Genomic DNA, 19275 nt, shown 5'->3' with positions numbered 1-19275 from the left:
CTGATGTAAAACTGTTGTTTTTATTATGAAAAATAGTTTTCTATTATTTATTGATAATTCAAATTCCACCCAGGCAATACAAGTTGGATAAATAGAGGTAAAACTAGTAAACAGTGTTTCAACGAATCTGTCGAAACAGATTATGTATAACAATGTAAAAAAACTAGCGTCTTCTAAACATTGAACTTCCCATGAATGGCCCAGGTCCATAACCACTCATAAACATTGGATCACTGAAAAATGGCGCCATGCGTGGAAAAAATGGCATAAATGGTCCAAATCCACGTCCGAAATAGCGACGATCTGCAAACATATCGTAAGGCATCATGGGCCCCGGACCTATGTCAGGGTAAAATGGAGGCGGTCGAAATCGGCGCTCAAATCTGAATCTTTCACGTTCCATTCGAGGAAATCGTTCAAAGTCAGGGACGCTATCAGTGGGCGGCGTTTCAAAGCCACGCCTGCTGTTGCCATGGAAAGGTTCTTGTCTACCTCGAGGTCTGCCTTGCGGCCGGTCGACTCTTTGGTAATTCGGCAATTCATGGAAAGTGTCCTGTCTACTGCTGCCGCCACCATGCGGGTCGTGGCCCGCTTCATCAGCGTTAGGAGGGGACCCACTACGGTGAACAACGGGATGTGGCGAGTTATTTCCGTGCTGACCGGGCAAATCTACATGGACCTTCATTCCGTCGGACGATCCGGTTTCACCAGCATGCAGGTCGGGGACCACTGACAATGGACGGTTGCCACGGAAAGTGTCTTGTCTGCGTCTGCCGCCACCAGTGTTAGGAGGGGACCCAATGCGGTGAACAACCGGATGTGGCGAGTTGTTTCCATGCTGACCAGGCAAATCCACATGCACCTTCCCTCTGCCAGACGATCTGGTTTCAGCGGCGTGAGGGTCGGGGACATGGCCTCTGTGGACCACCGGTAACGGGGAATCATTGCCGTGTTGACCGGGAAGATCAACGTGTGTTTCCCCCGCTGAGGTGCCCGTGTCCCTATGGACCACTGGAAACGGAGACTCATTTCCATGCTGGCCGGGCAAATCAATGTGCGTTTTCCCAACACCCCCAGTGACTCTATGAGCGCCCGATGGACCCTGGTTATCGGAATAAACGCCTGGTCCTGTGTGATCTCCGCCGCCAGCACCTTTATGAGACATTTCAGCTGTCTTAACGTGGATATTGGTGGGAATGCGCCTAATGACGGGAACCTGTGCGCTATTTCCGGGATCTCCAGGGATCTCGACGAGCTCTATTAACTGAACGGTTGAGGGTCTGGTTCCATTTGTTCCCACTTTCCCTGCAAACAGCACATTGATACATGACTTTAATAGTGCTTTAAGAATGTGCGCATATTCTAGTGATGCAGGCGTTCGCATCTCGCTCAAGACATTCAATTGTCAAACACCAGATGTTCTAGGGGCGCCATCCGAAAATGGAAACCAGTACTGCCAAGATCGGCCGTTATTTAAAAATTATTTCACACCAACTAGTGTCATGTGACGTTTTAAGGACCGGCCAGTCAGCCCCCGAAGATGTAACGCCGCAGTCCTTTCAACTTCGGGGCTGACTGGCCGGTCCTTTTATTAAACGCCATATGGTCCGAAGTGGTGTGTTATATATCTTATATAATACCGAACATTTTATATCATCATTCAATATTTTTAAGCGCTTTTGATTTGTTTCATTGAACAAAAGCAAACACTATTTGAGATAGTTTTGTGCCGTTGTGAAAATCGCAAGCCTTACCGTCAACAGTTTTATGACGTCAGCGGCTCATATTATATTTCTGACTGGCCAAAGATACGACAGCTGACGTCATAAAACTGGATTTCATTTAAAATACAGTGTAAGACGGACCGATCAACTTTATATACACACTTAAAAAGGTACACATTCATGCAAGTATTATATTTGATTATAGCTAAAAGTCTTTACTTTCGAGCTAAAATGGGCCTGTATAAACTAACTAAAAGATACCTTGATTATTACTGTAAGTGCTTTAACGATGCACTTGGGGCCAAAATTACTAGAGAGTACAGAGGGGTTGAGAGTGGTGTCGGTGTCCTCCTTCGAGTCCCACCAGGGGAATTTTCTCTCGCCCTCTCGTACAAGACATCAGTATTTGTTTTTAACCACGAAACGGACACAAGAGTAAATCGTCTTATAAAGCCTCTTAGTGAACAATTTCAACTTAGTGAACATATCTGAATTTATGACAACAATTATAATAATCTTGAATACATATGAACAAGGGTTTTTGTCTTCTGTTGGAAATTGACTGTATTCATCTAAAAATTTACCTGCAATCCAGTTGTATTTATCTTCTCATTGCTTGAGGACGATCAATTTAAATTAGCTGCAATCCAGTTGTATTTATCTTCTCATTGCTTGAGGACGATCAATTTAAATTAGTTTTTGAGGGTAAGCTAAGTTTGGGAAAAAAATGCAAACAATTTCGTTGCCAATCCATTTCACCATCAATTTCAATTTATCAACAACAATTCTATCCGGCTTTGTTGTTCGCGTTTGACTACAATTTTAATAATTAATCTGTTCAAGCAGATCAGTATTTTGTGTTTTACTTATAAAAAAAAAAACCATTATTTATATAATATATTTTTTAGAAAAAATGCCATTTTTAACAAGTTGAACTTTTTCACTACGATGCTTTTTGAGTTCTTATGTTGTTGTTTTTTATTTTTATTTTTAAAGTGTTATATCTTCAGTTTTGATTGATGAATGTGTTGTTTGAAGGTAAAGCCCTTACCTGCTGGAGGTACGGATGCAACATCACAGATAAGTGTCGTCTGCAGAAATGCGAATACGACAGTCCATCTTGGTGACATTTTCAAGATCGCAAAAACTGAAGTCCAGAATTGTTGATGATTCGCACAAATGTTCGTTTATTTCGAATTCAAATATAGCATAAACTTTAATATTCCAAGAACATACGAAATACATTAAACTACATTTATTTTACTTCCGTGGTGTTGTCTTGAAAAGAATAAACTTTTATATTACTGTTTACAGCATGCTTATTGCATTTCAAATTAAACGAAGTGTGCATACCATTTCAGTAATGACTTAAAAGCGTAGTTTACGAAAACATTTCGTCATCTTTTTTATGGTTTATGTATGGTTCACGAGGAAGAAATTAAAACCCATATGCGGCCAGAGTGTGAAGATTAATTGCTAATTGTTATTTTTTGGTTAGATCAACATTGCGAGACGGAAGTTCGCAAAACGTCGGCCATCAAGATACAAGATAAAAGATACAAGCAAATTTATTTCTCGTCGGATATACATATATTACATCACTAGCTCGCAGAGCTATATTCTGACAAAATGCAAATCAAATACCGTATGATCAATAATGCAACACGGAACCTGGAAGATAATAAACGCTTTAGAATAATATGTGAAGTTAAATAGTATTAGCAACAAAGTTAAGACATAAAATAATATCATATTAAATAATTATAAACACATCGATTCTAAATAGATAGAGCATTATAAACGTACGATGAAAATTAACATTATCACTGCTAGACCACAGGGCTTACCACATGCTTGGAGATTTATCACTTTTAGTTTTCAGTTTCATCAAGTTATAAAATGTAACTGTCGACAATGATTAGCGGTTATTTACCTGTATTGAATGACAATATTAATAGTGTTTGTTTCTCAGCGATCTATTCCATTTTATTTCCTATCCTTTTCCTTAGCCATGCCTCAGTTATTAATTCAGTCTATTTGTCAATTCATTTTACAGTCCAATCAAAACACTCATTCAACTCTTCAATTCAAAATCGATCTAAGGTGGTTATTGATTACGCGCCGTGTCGATGCAATCGGCTACATATGGCTAGATCGATTATTGTACATTCGATGTTAATTGAAATTCTGCCATCATCGACTTCTTTGAATTGGAATTCAATAATTCAAGGTAAATGTGTGGCGAACATTGTACCACAGTAGGCTTACTACTGCTTTATGGTGGAGAGGTACATTGAGCCCCAGTATGTTTACTATTGCTTTATGGTGGAGAGGTACATTGAACCACAGTAGGTTTACTACTGCTTTATGGTGGAGAGGTACATTGAGCCCCAGTATGTTTACTACTGCTTTATGGTGGAGAGGTACATTGAACCACAGTATGTTTACTACTGCTTTATGGTGGAGAGGTACATTGAACCACAGTAGGTTTACTACTGATTTATGGTGGAGAGGTACATTGTTCCACAGTAGGTTTACTACTGCTTTATGGTGGAGATGTACATTGAATCACAGTATGTTTACCACTGCTTTATGGTGGAGAGGTACATTGAACCACAGTAGGTTTACTACGGCTCTATGGTGGAGAGGTACATTGAACCACAGTAGGTTTACTACTGCTCTATGATGGAGAGGTACATTGAACCACAGTACGTTTACTACTGCTTTATGGTGGAGAGGTACATTGAACCACCGTAGCTCTACAACTACTCTATGGTGGAGAGGTACATTGAATCACAGTATGTTGACTACTGCTCTATGGTGGAGAGGTACATTGAACCACAGTAGGTTTACTACTGCTCTATGGTGGAGAGGTACTTTGAACCACAGTATGTTTACTACTGCTTTATGGTGGAGAGGTACATTGAACCACAGTATGTTTACTACTGCTTTATGGTGGAGAGGTACATTGAACCACAGTAGGTTAACTACTGATTTATGGTGGAGAGGTACATTGTTCCACAGTAGGTTTACCACTGCTTTATGGCGGAGAGGTACATTGAATCACAGTATGTTTACCACTGCTTTATGGTGGAGAGGTACATTGAATCACAGTATGTTTACTACTGCTTTATGGTGGAGAGGTACATTGAACCAAAGTAGGTTTACTACTGTTTTATGGTGGAGAGGTACAGTGTACCAGAGTAGGTTTACTACTGCTTTATAGTTGAAAGGTATAGTGTACCACAGTAGGTTTACTATTGCTTTATGGTGGAGAGGTACAGTGTACCACAGTAGGTTTACCAAGTTGCTTTAAGGTGGAGTGATACATTTAACCACGGTATGTTTACTACTGCTGTATGGTGGTGAGGTACATTGAATCACAGTAGGTTTACTACTGCTTTATGGTGGAGAGGTACATTGAACCACAGTAGGTTTACTACTGATTTAAGGTGGAGAGGTACATTGTACCACAGTAGGTTTACCACTGCTTTATGGTGGAGAGGTACATTGAACCACAGTATGTTTACTACTGCTTTATGTTGGAGAGATACATTGAACCACAGTAGGTTTACTACTGCTTTATGGTGAAGAGGTACATTGAGCCACAGTTTGTTTACTACTGCTTTAAGGTGGAGAGGTACAGTGTACCACAGTATGTTTGCTACTGCTTTATGGTGGAGAGGTACATTGGACCACAGTAGGTTTACTAGTGTTTTATGGTGGAGAGGTACAGTGTACTACAGTAGGTTTACTTCTGCTTTATGGTGGAGAGGTACAGCTTACCACAGTATGTTTACCAAGTTGCTTTATGGTGGAAAGATATATTGAACCACAGTAGGTTTACTACTGCTCTATGGTGGAGAGGTACATTGTACCACAGTAGGTTTACCACTGCTGTATGATGGAGAGGTACATTGAAACACAGTAGGTTTACTACTGCTTTATGGTGGAGAGGTACATTAAACCACAGTAGGTTTACTACTGCTCTATGGTGGAGAGGTTAAGTGCACCACTGTAGGTTTACTACTGCTCTATGGTGAAGACGTACATTGAACCACAGATGGTTTACTACTGCTTTATGGTGGAGAGGTACTTTGAACCACAGTAGGTTTACTACTGCTTTATGGTGGAGAGGTATATTGAACCACAGTAGGTTTACAACTGCTTTATGGTGGAGAGGTATATTGAACCACAGTAGGTTTACTACTGCTGTACGGTGGAGAGGTACAGTTTACCACAGTAGGTTTACTACTGCTTTATGGTGGAGAGGTACTTTGAACCACAGTATGTTTACTACTGCTTTATGGTGGAGAGGTACATTGAACCACAGTATGTTTACTACTGCTTTATGGTGGAGAGGTACATTGAACCACAGTAGGTTAACTGCTGATTTATGGTGGAGAGGTACATTGTTCCACAGTAGGTTTACCACTGCTTTATGGCGGAGAGGTACATTGAATCACAGTATGTTTTCTACTGCTTTATGGTGGAGAGGTACATTGAACCACAGTATGTTTACCACTGCTTTATGGTGGAGAGGTACATTGAATCACATTATGTTTACTACTGATATATGGTGGAGAGGTACATTGAACCACAGTATGTTTACTACTGCTTTATGGTGGAGAGGTACATTGAACCAAAGTAGGTTTATTACTGTTTTATGGTGGAGAGGTACAGTGTACCAGAGTAGGTTTACTACTGCTTTATAGTTGAAAGGTATAGTGTACCACAGTAGGTTTACTATTGCTTTATGGTGGAGAGTTACAGTGTACCAGAGTAGGTTTACTACTGCTTTATAGTTGAAAGGTATAGTGTACCACAGTAGGTTTACTATTGCTTTATAGTGGAGAGGTACAGTGTACCACAGTAGGTTTACCAAGTTGCTTTAAGGTGGAGTGATACATTTAACCACGGTATGTTTACTACTGCTGTATGGTGGTGAGGTACATTGAATCACAGTAGGTTTACTACTGCTTTATGATGGAGAGGTACATTGAACCACAGTAGGTTTACTACTGATTTAAGGTGGAGAGGTACATTGTACCACAGTAGGTTTACCACTGCTTTATGGTGGAGAGGTACATTGAACCACAGTATGTTTACTACTGCTTTATGGTGGAGAGATACATTGAACCACAGTAGGTTTACTACTGCTTTATGGTGAAGAGGTACATTGAGCCACAGTTTGTTTACTACTGCTTTAAGGTGGAGAGGTACAGTGTACCACAGTATGTTTGCTACTGCTTTATGGTGGAGAGGTACATTGGACCACAGTAGGTTTACTAGTGTTTTATGGTGGAGAGGTACAGTGTACCACAGTAGGTTTACTTCTGCTTTATGGTGGAGAGGTACAGCTTACCACAGTATGTTTACCAAGTTGCTTTATGGTGGAAAGATATATTGAACCACAGTAGGTTTACTACTGCTCTATGGTGGAGAGGTACATTGTACCACGTAGGTTTACCACTGCTGTATGATGGAGAGGTACATTGAAACACAGTAGGTTTACTACTGCTTTATGGTGGAGAGGTACATTAAACCACAGTAGGTTTACTACTGCTCTATGGTGGAGAGGTTAAGTGCACCACTGTAGGTTTACTACTGCTCTATGGTGGAGACGTACATTGAACCACAGAAGGTTTACTACTGCTTTATGGTGGAGAGGTACTTTGAACCACAGTAGGTTTACTACTGCTTTATGGTGGAGAGGTATATTGAACCACAGTAGGTTTACTACTGCTTTATGGTGGAGAGGTATATTGAACCACAGTAGGTTTACTACTGCTGTACGGTTGAGAGGTACAGTTTACCACAGTAGGTTTACTACTGCTTTATGGTGGAGAGGTACATTGAACCACAGTATGTTTACTACTGCTTTATGGTGGAGAGGTACAATGTACGACAGTATGTCTACTACTGCTCTATGGTGGAGAGGTACATTGTTCCACAGTAGGCTTACCACTGCTGTATGATGGAGAGGTACATTGAAACACAGTAGGTTTACTACTGCTTTATGGTGGAGAGGTACATTAAACCACAGTAGGTTTACTACTGCTCTATGGTGGAGAGGTTAAGTGCACCACTGTAGGTTTACTACTGCTCTATGGTGGAGAGGTACATTGAACCACAGAAGGTTTACTACTGCTTTATGGTGGAGAGGTACTTTGAACCACAGTAGGTTTATTACAACTCTATGGTGGAGAGGTATATTGAACCACAGTAGGTTTACTACTGCTTTATGGTGGAGAGGTATATTGAACCACAGTAGGTTTACTACTGCTGTACGGTGGAGAGGTACAGTTTACCACAGTAGGTTTACTACTGCTTTATGGTGGAGAGGTACATTGAACCACAGTATGTTTACTACTGCTTTATGGTGGTGAGGTACATTGAATCACAGTAGGTTTACTACTGCTTTATGATGGAGAGGTACATTGAACCACAGTAGGTTTACTACTGATTTAAGGTGGAGAGGTACATTGTACCACAGTAGGTTTACCACTGCTTTATGGTGGAGAGGTACATTGAACCACAGTATGTTTACTACTGCTTTATGGTGGAGAGATACATTGAACCACAGTAGGTTTACTACTGCTTTATGGTGAAGAGGTACATTGAGCCACAGTTTGTTTACTACTGCTTTAAGGTGGAGAGGTACAGTGTACCACAGTATGTTTGCTACTGCTTTATGGTGGAGAGGTACATTGGACCACAGTAGGTTTACTAGTGTTTTATGGTGGAGAGGTACAGTGTACCACAGTAGGTTTACTTCTGCTTTATGGTGGAGAGGTACAGCTTACCACAGTATGTTTACCAAGTTGCTTTATGGTGGAAAGATATATTGAACCACAGTAGGTTTACTACTGCTCTATGGTGGAGAGGTACATTGTACCACGTAGGTTTACCACTGCTGTATGATGGAGAGGTACATTGAAACACAGTAGGTTTACTACTGCTTTATGGTGGAGAGGTACATTAAACCACAGTAGGTTTACTACTGCTCTATGGTGGAGAGGTTAAGTGCACCACTGTAGGTTTACTACTGCTCTATGGTGGAGACGTACATTGAACCACAGAAGGTTTACTACTGCTTTATGGTGGAGAGGTACTTTGAACCACAGTAGGTTTACTACTGCTTTATGGTGGAGAGGTATATTGAACCACAGTAGGTTTACTACTGCTTTATGGTGGAGAGGTATATTGAACCACAGTAGGTTTACTACTGCTGTACGGTTGAGAGGTACAGTTTACCACAGTAGGTTTACTACTGCTTGATGGTGGAGAGGTACATTGAACCACAGTATGTTTACTACTGCTTTATGGTGGAGAGGTACAATGTACGACAGTATGTCTACTACTGCTCTATGGTGGAGAGGTACATTGTTCCACAGTAGGCTTACCACTGCTGTATGATGGAGAGGTACATTGAAACACAGTAGGTTTACTACTGCTTTATGGTGGAGAGGTACATTAAACCACAGTAGGTTTACTACTGCTCTATGGTGGAGAGGTTAAGTGCACCACTGTAGGTTTACTACTGCTCTATGGTGGAGAGGTACATTGAACCACAGAAGGTTTACTACTGCTTTATGGTGGAGAGGTACTTTGAACCACAGTAGGTTTATTACAACTCTATGGTGGAGAGGTATATTGAACCACAGTAGGTTTACTACTGCTTTATGGTGGAGAGGTATATTGAACCACAGTAGGTTTACTACTGCTGTACGGTGGAGAGGTACAGTTTACCACAGTAGGTTTACTACTGCTTTATGGTGGAGAGGTACATTGAACCACAGTATGTTTACTACTGCTTTATGGTGGAGAGGTACAATGTACGACAGTATGTCTACTACTGCTTTATGGTGGAGAGGTACATTGAACCACAGTAGGTTTGCTACTGCTTTATGGCGGAGAGGTTCATTGAACCACAGTAGGTTTACCACTGCTTTATGGTGGAGAGGTACATTGAACCACAGTATGTTTACAACTGCTTTATGGTGGAGAGGTTCATTGAACCACAGTATGTTTTCTACTGCTCTATGGTGGAGAGGTACATTGAACCACAGTAGGTTTACTACTGCTTTATTTAGGAGAGGTACATTGAACCACAGTATGTTTACAACTGCTTTATGGTTGAGAGGTACATTGAACCACAGTAGGTTTACTACTGCTTTATTTAGGAGAGGTACATTGAACCACAGTATGTTTACAACTGCTTTATGGTGGAGAGGTACATTGAACCACAGTAGGTTTATTACTGCTTTATGGTGGAATTCCCGGCTTGAAATCCATGCAATCACTGATTCAAGTTAGTTATTTAAACGACGAAATGTATACAAAATAAAACGTTTCTTTAATTAGTTCAATAATGTACATGGAAGATCCCATAACATCGCTCTATGAAGATCGATGCCTTTGTATTGTTTTATGACTATTTTGCAGGGAATATAACATAGTCATCCCTCAAGAAAAAAAATAATGATTGAGTTTTGTTATGTTTGAACGATCAATCTACCAAGCCTAAGGCCGGTGTTCATTTGTTGTTTATTTGATCTGCTTGTGTATCCGGTAATGCATGCAGGACTTTGCATATTTTTTAGATGAAGTTTCAAAGCCGGAATTCCAAGTGCACGCTGTCCGTTTTCGTCCGCATCGCCTTTTAAAACGGAAGGCATTCCATATCCATATCCCATGTGTCCACGAAAATAATACAGAAAATCGTATTTTAATGTTGAAATAACAACTGCTATACAAGTTCAAACATATGTATACACCCTAGTCGTCATTTTATTTCTGGAATCGTTATTGTTTTTCAAATATACAGATAAAAAGTATTCATTTGCAATCATAAGATAGGCTAACTGATTAATGTATTCCATTTCCACGTAGAAACAAGTTCGAATCGAACACAGTTTCATTTTTTTTCATAACATATAGTGTGCTTTTTTCAATTATATCTATATCATTTTCAAGCTTGCGATGATGTGGCCACGTGACCGGTGAGATGTGCGTGTTCAAGATTGGACAATAAAATAATAAAACTTTAATAGTTTCCATACGTTTAATTGCACAAACATCGTGACAGGCTTATCACTGATCATACAATATTCAACATAATGAACGTACAATATGTCATGACAATTACTTTTAACTTTTAGTAATTGTCATGACATATTGTTCGTTCTTTAATTAAATCTTGCTTACTAATATCTTAGGAAACACATTAAACACATTTAACTATTTGGTTGTTTGCACATCCTGTAGATTTCCATTCGGAACTCCTCGGCCATTTTATCGAAAACAACCTCGGATGTATGCCGGTACATCAGTTTAAGTAGTTCGTAATTTTTTGAATTATATCATTTATTAAATGTAGTGTTTTAGAGTTGCATTTATTGATCTAAGTTTAAATTGATTGCCAATGAAGTAAATTATTGCAAACATCATTAAGATTCTCAAGAGTTAAGTCATAAAGTTTGCATGCTAAATAAAATTACTACGCGATCTACTTGCAGCGGACTTTAACGTACCATTTTTTGAGTATGTAAACCGTCCAAATACATCCGAGGTTGTTTTCGATAAAATGGCCGAGGAGTTCCGAATGGTAGATTTCACGTCTTTTTTGGTGATTTAAAATCAAATCAAGTTTATATGACGTCATGACTAAACTTTATCTGCTTGTTTTTGTATTACATGTAGTAGGTACTGGTATTCATTTGTGTGATACGCAGATCCTGTAGGTTGCATATCAAAATTCTACAGTAAGTGAAAAGCAATATGATCATTATAAATTCTATCAATTTACAAAAAGTGCACCATTATAATAATTATTCAACTATACTTTATATATATATATATAGTATGAGGTATATATAATGAAGGATTTCTAAATGACATACATTAGTAACACTTGACATGTTAAGTCCTATCGCTTTCCCAGCACACTTCCAAGTACAGACTGTAAGAGATCGCCTATTGGGTTTCCCGACCCCCTCACCATGACCATGCCCGACCCGCGGTTGGGCGGATACCCCCGCTGCAAACCGCGGGCTCCAGAGGCTGTCTGCCTAAGCGAGCCCATCAAACCACCACCTGCATTTCCGCCAGTCAGGACGGAGCGCATTAGCGATGCCAGTGGGTTTGAGCTTCCCCCGACGCCTATCAATCTGACACCATCGGAACCAGTGACTGGCGACGTATCTGTTGGTGTGGGCAAGATGCTGTGTCCAATATGGCGTCCTCTACCACCACGAAACCGACGACCGCGGCCTCGACCGCGGCCTCGCATGCGCCATCTTCCAGGCCCCATCAATACGTTGTCATGACCAACGACCCCTAAACCTGTTGATCTTGTTCCATCCGGATGCACATGATCAAGAATATTTCTGCCATCGTGCACGATTCTCACTGTTCCATCTCTACCTCCTCTCGGTCTGACTGGTACATTGGGCGTTCCTAGGAATACTCCCGTCCCAACAACAGGGCCAAACGGAAACCTGCGCGCTGGATTCAGGTTGCCTGAGGGTGGGGCTCGGTCAGGAATGTGAACAGCGTCCTCATTCAAAGGGTTTCCGTGTTGACCAGGTCCGTCAATGTGAGGGACAGAGCGGTCTAAATGGAGGTCCGGAGAGTTTCCGGTGTGTTGGTTCGGCCCTCCACCGTGAACGCCACCTGGAGGCAAATGGATCGGCGGCCCGTGAACACCAGGTGGCAAAACTCCTTCTCTATGCACGACAGGAACTCCATCCTGGTTTACGTGTTGACCGGGAAGATCTACATGAACGCCATCGAGCGGACGTCCAGGCTGAAAACCGCCTGTCGGTGGTCCTACTCCCTCTCTGTGTATAATAGGAACGCCTTCCTGGTTTCCGTGTTGACCAGGGATATCTACATGGACGTCACCGAGATGGACTCCGGGATGTAAACCACCTGATGGAGACACTTCCTCTCTGTGTACAACGGGTACATTGCCTTGGTTTCCGTGTTGACCGGGAAGATCTACATGAACGCCATCGAGCGGACGTCCAGGCTGAAAACCGCCTGTGGGCGGCCCTACTCCCTCTCTGTGTATAATTGGAACGCCTTCCTGGTTTCCGTGTTGACCAGGGATATCTACATGGACGTCACCGAGATGAGGAACGGGCTGTAAACCACCAGATTGCGATACACCCTCTCTGTGTACAACAGGAAAGTCGACAGCGTTTCCGTGTTGACCTGGAAGATCTACATGTACGTCACTGAGCGAAACTCCAGGTTGCATTCCACTCTGATGGAATCCTTCTCTGTGCACAATGGGCTCGTCTGCCGTGTTTCCATGCTGACCCGGAAGGTCTATATGGAAGCTACCAAGTGGTATAGCCGAATTTGGATTGCCGCTGGGATTTTCTCTATGTACGACTGGTGTATTGGATGGGTTCCCGTGCTGGCCCGGAAGGTCGACATGTGCATTTACCGGTGTCCCGTGGTGCATCTGGGGATTGGGTACCACGCCGGTGTCTAAACCCTCCCTGTGGACGAGTGGATGTATACCCTGGTTCCCATGCTGACCCGGAAGATCGACGTGCACGTTTCCAAGGGGTAGCGTGGTTCCCTGCTGAAGAATTCCTCCGGGCTGGAACCCTTCCCGGTGCACGACCGGAGCAGTCTCCATGTTCCCGTGCTGACCAGGTAGGTCGACGTGTACATTTCCATGTGGCACTCCAGACTCCCTATGGACGACAGGCATATTTGCCGTGTTTCCGTGTTGTCCGGGAAGATCAATATGAACGCTTCCACCATGTCGCGCTCCGTTATTAGGTATACCCCCGTGGCCGGACCCATCCCTGTGAACAACTGGAGAGCCGGCGGTGTTTCCGTGTTGTCCGGGAAGGTCAATGTGCACATCGCCCGTTCCTTGATGGAAGGCGGACCCAATTTGGTGCGGCACTCGGCTAGCCTCACCAGCGTTACCATGTTGCCCAGGCAGGTCACCGTGGCCGATCCCTAATTGAGCTCCACCTTCTCTGTGCACGACGGGCTGCCCCCCCTGATTACCGTGCTGTCCTGGCATGTCAATATGGACGTCTCGAACTGGCGACCCGCCTGATGTCTCACCAATTACGTCAGTAACAGCAAATCCATCACCTGGGTTGAGAAATCCGTCCCTATGGGCGACGGCCGCACTCTTGGCCATCAGTTCGGCTTCTACCTCTGCAAGAGTTGGAAACGGCGAATTGCTCGCATCTTGGGACTTGGACGAAATGTCATTTAGACGTGGAAAACTGGCTGGTGTATTCGGTTTCCCGAGAGAAACAAGATCAACGAATGTGTCGCTACCGGAATTCGATGTACCATGGTGCACGTTTCGTCCGTGAAAGAATCTGGGTTCATTTTCAAGCGCGCTACCCGCTGTGTTGACACTTGATGTCATCGGATGTGAGCCACGGTGGACGACTGCGAACGGGTTATTATTTCCGTGTTCCCCTGGGAGATCCACGTGCGGTCCTGTCGGCTGTATCAGAGCATTTCCAAGTGACTCATGCGCGCGGTGGCCACCAACGGCTCCTTGCTGAACGTTAGGAGTCTGACCAAAACCTGAACCAGATGCATGTCCACGATGACCGATGTCTCCATGGGCGCCTGGAAATCCACTGACAGACTCGCCGGCGGCAGAAGAGAGGTCCATGACAGCCGACTCCAAAATGCTGCTCTGCCGCAGGATATCCGAGACGGACGGACCGTTCGATTGCCATCGGCCATCTAAAATAAGAACGGGAGGCAGCAGTGAACAACTGTGTTCTTTATATTGACAATACATACATATCAGTATCCTCAGCCTAATTTTGGCTAAAGCTGTATTTTCGAAGCACAAGACCACATTTTCACGTAATTAAGTGCCGAAGAGCATGATTGGCATACAGTGCGTGACTAATTCGACCGATCTGACGAAAAAGAACAGACACATAGAGGGTTTTTTTCGCATTTATCCAATAACATGCATTTAATTTACAAGCCACTTGATTATATTTTTTTTTTAAACTTACCGGTCTGCTGTGCAGAAATTACAGACAACATGCACAATGCGTGTACACACACAAGAAGCGGTTTCTTTTTATCCATTATTATCAATATACATGGGCGAGTTTTCACATTTACTGTATAACTCGCACACCACTGGCTATATATGCGCAAGTGTATGACACAATTGACAAACAATAAAAGCTATGTACGTAATTTAGTCATGAAAATCGTCTGATTGATCATTGTGTTATGTTCGATTTGGCCAATGATCGATAACAGCTCAGATCAAACGGTGACCAATCCAACTTATTTGCGAAACAACCAATTTAGAACGTTACGACGTCACTAAAACGCTGAACACGTTTTGTTAATTAGTACACGTGCCCATTAAACTATTGATGTTTCATTGGTTAGTTAATTAAAGCTTTGCATAATTTGGGAATATAGTTTATTAACATATTTTCGATTGATGTTTTCTACTGAAATTAGATAAATACAAACGTTATAGTCATAACAAATATATCAAAGATGTTAAAACATTCATATAACCACACTTTATTAATCGATATTATACAACTTCAAACTTGTAATTTGCATTTTTTTAGTTTGTGTACACTCACAAATCACGTAAAACAAAAATAAATATAATAGCAATCATGCACGTTAACGAATATAATGTACATGTGTATACAATGCATAAATTACGTCAATTATCAATGTCAAAATATACAGCTATTTTAGGAAATTGTATCAAGATTAATTGATTGTTATTGCACCAACCGCAAGACGCTGATATATATTCTCGATGTGACCACAAGGTGCAGAAATATGCGAATAATAATATGTATGCTTTCCAAAATGAAACAATTTAGTCCGTAGCTGCCTTGTCTAAACCCTTATAATCGATGGACACAATCAGCCAGAATGCTTGCACCATTCAGTCTGCAGGGAGCCGAGATCCGCCTCTGCCAGAGGTACGCTCCATTCATGCACGAGCTGAGCGCGTCGGAAGATCCCGCGGTGCCGGTAGATGCGCACATAGATCTCCATTTTCGCCAGGTCGCGCTCCGTGTATCCACCAAAGTATGCGCACCGTGGCGACGCTAGTTGTTCGCCTTCCGTTGTCACAGAAACCCGCTGTTTTTGGCGCGCGCCGGGCATGAGGCAGGTCTTCACAAAGACTGAACTGTACTGATTTTCGCACTTTTTCCGTTCAAAATGAACGACCAACATTCCATTTTCTTGCAAATATTCAAAATGGCAGCCATACCACTGCGAAATACATGCGTTAGCAACACTGGCCACAGATCGCATTCCTTGAATGCTAACAACACTGTACTTCCGTTCCCCATATGGTGACCTCGGCATTTGCCGCTCCTTAAAGTACCTGGACACATCGTCGCCGTCGTCTTCTGTTTCTTCCGTGAGTGCGGGGCTGCGTGGTGACTTTTGTTGATCTTCCTCACTTTTCCGTGTCGATGGTTTACATGTTAGGAACAGGTCTTCCACCCCGGAAAGATTTTCAGACATTTTAAGAAGGTCTGACATCGACAGACGCTGTGATTTACGCAAGCAGTCCTTTTTAGAGTGAACGTCCATCCGTTTAACACCATCGTCATTAAAACCAATGCTAGTTTTATCGGTGCTGTACATGGTGCTTGTCAGTATATTTTATACAGAACTTTGAAAACAAACACAGAACTTTAGCTCTTTTATACAGATTATACATCGCTTTATATTAGCGCTCATGGCAATGTGTGAATTGTAAGTGGGAGCAGTATTCTTCAAGATTGTAAGCACTCCAAGGAGTTTTAGAAAAAAGGCTAGGCTAATGTAGCAATGTGTCAACGAGGTATTCTAAGAAAATAACTCTCCTTAGTTTCCGCGCCAAGTCCATTTTCGTTATAAAAAATGTAGGCACCTGATGTAAAAATAGTTTAAAATACACACATCAGAGATTCATTGCAAGTATTTTCGCCAGAAATCTGTTGACTTAGACAACAGTTTTGACATTTGTTGCCATGGTAGATGTACTTGAAATACGGACACCGAAGCGGCCGCTTAAAAACATGCGTATAGTTACATGTGGTTATAAATTACTCGAATAACCAGAAATGAGGCCAGCGGAAACTGGTGTCGCCTGCTGGACGGGTCGCGTGAACACCGGCCGAGCAACCAATTGCAATCTACCTGGTATGTCACATTTGCCTAAGGTTCTATATCAATAACAAGAAGGCTTTGTGAACTTATGTGGCTTCACGATTCCAAGGTTTGTGACATTATTTTTACTCAGCATGTCCCCCATTCGTACTCGAGTGACACATTCTGGCTAATCTTCATGGTTTAATAAAAACAGCCTGCCTTTACTGTTTTTTCCCCGAATGTTTGACCTAGTGACCTGTGGCTTAACCCCACATGACTACACTATTTAACCTAGATTTCATAAATACAAACATTTGACCAAGTTTTTTAAAGGTTGGGGAGAAAATCTTTGAAGTGTAAACAAGTTTTGTTCCTTGTATATATTTGGCATATTGATCTAGTTTATGACCGGCTAAAATTCAAAGCCGACACTTGAAAGGAGACGTCAACTGTGCGACAAACATCACTGGCTATGATGTTACAATTTAGTTATTTTGTGGTTTTGAATTGAGTTAAAACAACATTAATTTTAAACATTCTTCTTATGATGTCATAGCGGAACTATTATTCTTGCATACCGGACGTGTGTTTCCGGTCATGTGACCAGTGCTGGAAAAACTCATCTTACATACCCCATGTAAGATGAGTCACGCGCAACAACGCGCCACTTCTTATTTCAATAAATTGTATGGTTTATGAACAATATATTATGCCATTCCAATAAAGCGCAATCAAATATGTATCTTTGCAAGACTTTTAATTAAAATTGAACATAAATAATCGTTAAAAAACGCTATTTTTAGTTATTCAAAATCATTGCGCTCTATGACGTCAGTAAACAACATCGCACGCGCGTTTTGGTGAAATGTACAAAAGTGCGTTTTCTACGTCAAATTTTCCACAAATTCATAATTAAAGGTATGCAAGAAAAAATATCAATCATGTCTTTCCGGTCCGGATCGAAAAATCCGACCCTCGGGCACGCTGCGTGACCGGTAACTCGGCAAGCCTCGTTACCGGCTTACGCGCGTGCCCTCGGGTCGGATTTTTCTATCCGTACCGGAAACTTATAGTTTACTTATACTTATGATAGATACTTATAGTTTATTATAAGGATATGCAGATTTTGTCATTGATCATCAAATATTTTTTTCTAATTAAAGCATACCATATAATCTGATGATACACTTTCTGAAACATTTATATTACACTGCTCAGCCTGTTGTCATTTAAAACCATTACTGTACTGAAACATTTCAGCATAAATGTATATATGTAAAATATCTTTTTCAATTTTGTTTGTACGAAATATATGTAAAATGTATTGGAAACAAGCTGCACGAATATTAATAAAGTAATATTTCAATAGTTTGTCCTACCATTTATATAGATGATCTTTTGTTAAGTGATTTTTTAGAAATAGCATTTAAACTATTAACAGAATGTATGAACGCATTCTGTGTTCCTAAGCTAAACACTTTGCCTATGAACGTGGTCGTAGTGTTCAATACATGTTGCATGCAATTTGAACTTGTCCGATGTTAATTTACAGAACACTTGTAGTGTTCAATTTGTTAACACTGGGAGTGTTTAATTTTGAACACGGTGTTCATTTATTGAACAGAAGTATTAAGGTTGATCGCAAAGACGCGTTCGACATCTGTTACGTTTGGGTGTTCAAATCATGTTCTGAAACTTAACAGAACAGAACAGAACAGAACAGAACAGAACAGATATTTCATTAAGACTTGTACAAAGTACATCATCTTCTTAACCACAAATGAATAATAAATAAACAAACACATGGTATGACATAGGTTATACATTACATGAAATAGAATCATAAATACATTCAAAAAATATATATTTAAATCAGGTGAGGATGAACAAAACTATTATAATTATAAATCAATATTTAAAGTTAATCCTCTAATACTCAGAGCTTATTTAACAAATATGGATAGTTTTATAAGTTCTTGTTTATTTCTTGTGTTTAACAGTTCGATGAACTTAAAAACAGACGGACGTAAATAATAATTCCGTTTTATGTATTTCTTTCTTATAGTTTCAAAACGTGTACACATACAAATAAAATGAAATTCGTCTTCTATATCTCTTGAGTTACAGCATAAACAATATCTTTCTTCACGTTGTATACGATTACGATTATATCTACCCGTTTGAATCCTTAACGGGTGTGCAGAAAGTCTAGTCTACAGAAAAATAGTCGTAAGCTTTTAGGTAATAATCCAAATAATCTTCATACACAAAAGTAGTCTTAAATTCCTTATACACAAATAAAACTGGGCTATCAAGGGATTTATACCATTCTTGCTTAAAACAATCAATTATTCTTTTCATTTATCATATTAGGATTATTGAATACGTATGCGAAACCATACTG

At 41.1% G+C, this 19275-nt stretch overlaps 2 protein-coding genes across 2 annotated transcripts; both read right to left on the bottom strand.

Annotated features, from left to right (window-relative positions):
* Window positions 1–33: 33 nt before the first annotated feature.
* LOC128229402 (hornerin-like) lies at window positions 34–3129 on the bottom strand. The gene is made up of 2 exons (XM_052941310.1): window positions 2776–3129; window positions 34–1305 (listed from the first exon to the last, which is right to left on the bottom strand). The coding sequence occupies exons 1-2, from the start codon at window positions 2852–2854 to the stop codon at window positions 164–166; spliced, it is 1221 nt and encodes a 406-aa protein (XP_052797270.1). The 5' UTR covers window positions 2855–3129; the 3' UTR covers window positions 34–163.
* A 7310-nt stretch (window positions 3130–10439) lies between these two features.
* On the bottom strand, window positions 10440–14870 carry LOC128228343 (hornerin-like). The gene is made up of 2 exons (XM_052939603.1): window positions 14753–14870; window positions 10440–14468 (listed from the first exon to the last, which is right to left on the bottom strand). The coding sequence occupies exons 1-2, from the start codon at window positions 14826–14828 to the stop codon at window positions 11656–11658; spliced, it is 2889 nt and encodes a 962-aa protein (XP_052795563.1). The 5' UTR covers window positions 14829–14870; the 3' UTR covers window positions 10440–11655.
* Between the last annotated feature and the right edge of the window lie 4405 nt (window positions 14871–19275).

Source organism: Mya arenaria, chromosome 3 (genome assembly GCF_026914265.1).
Source record: "Mya arenaria isolate MELC-2E11 chromosome 3, ASM2691426v1".
Taxonomy (NCBI): Eukaryota; Metazoa; Mollusca; class Bivalvia; order Myida; family Myidae; genus Mya; species Mya arenaria.
The sequence above is the reverse complement of the archived record's forward strand: the minus strand, read 5'-3'. Positions and strand labels throughout refer to the sequence as shown.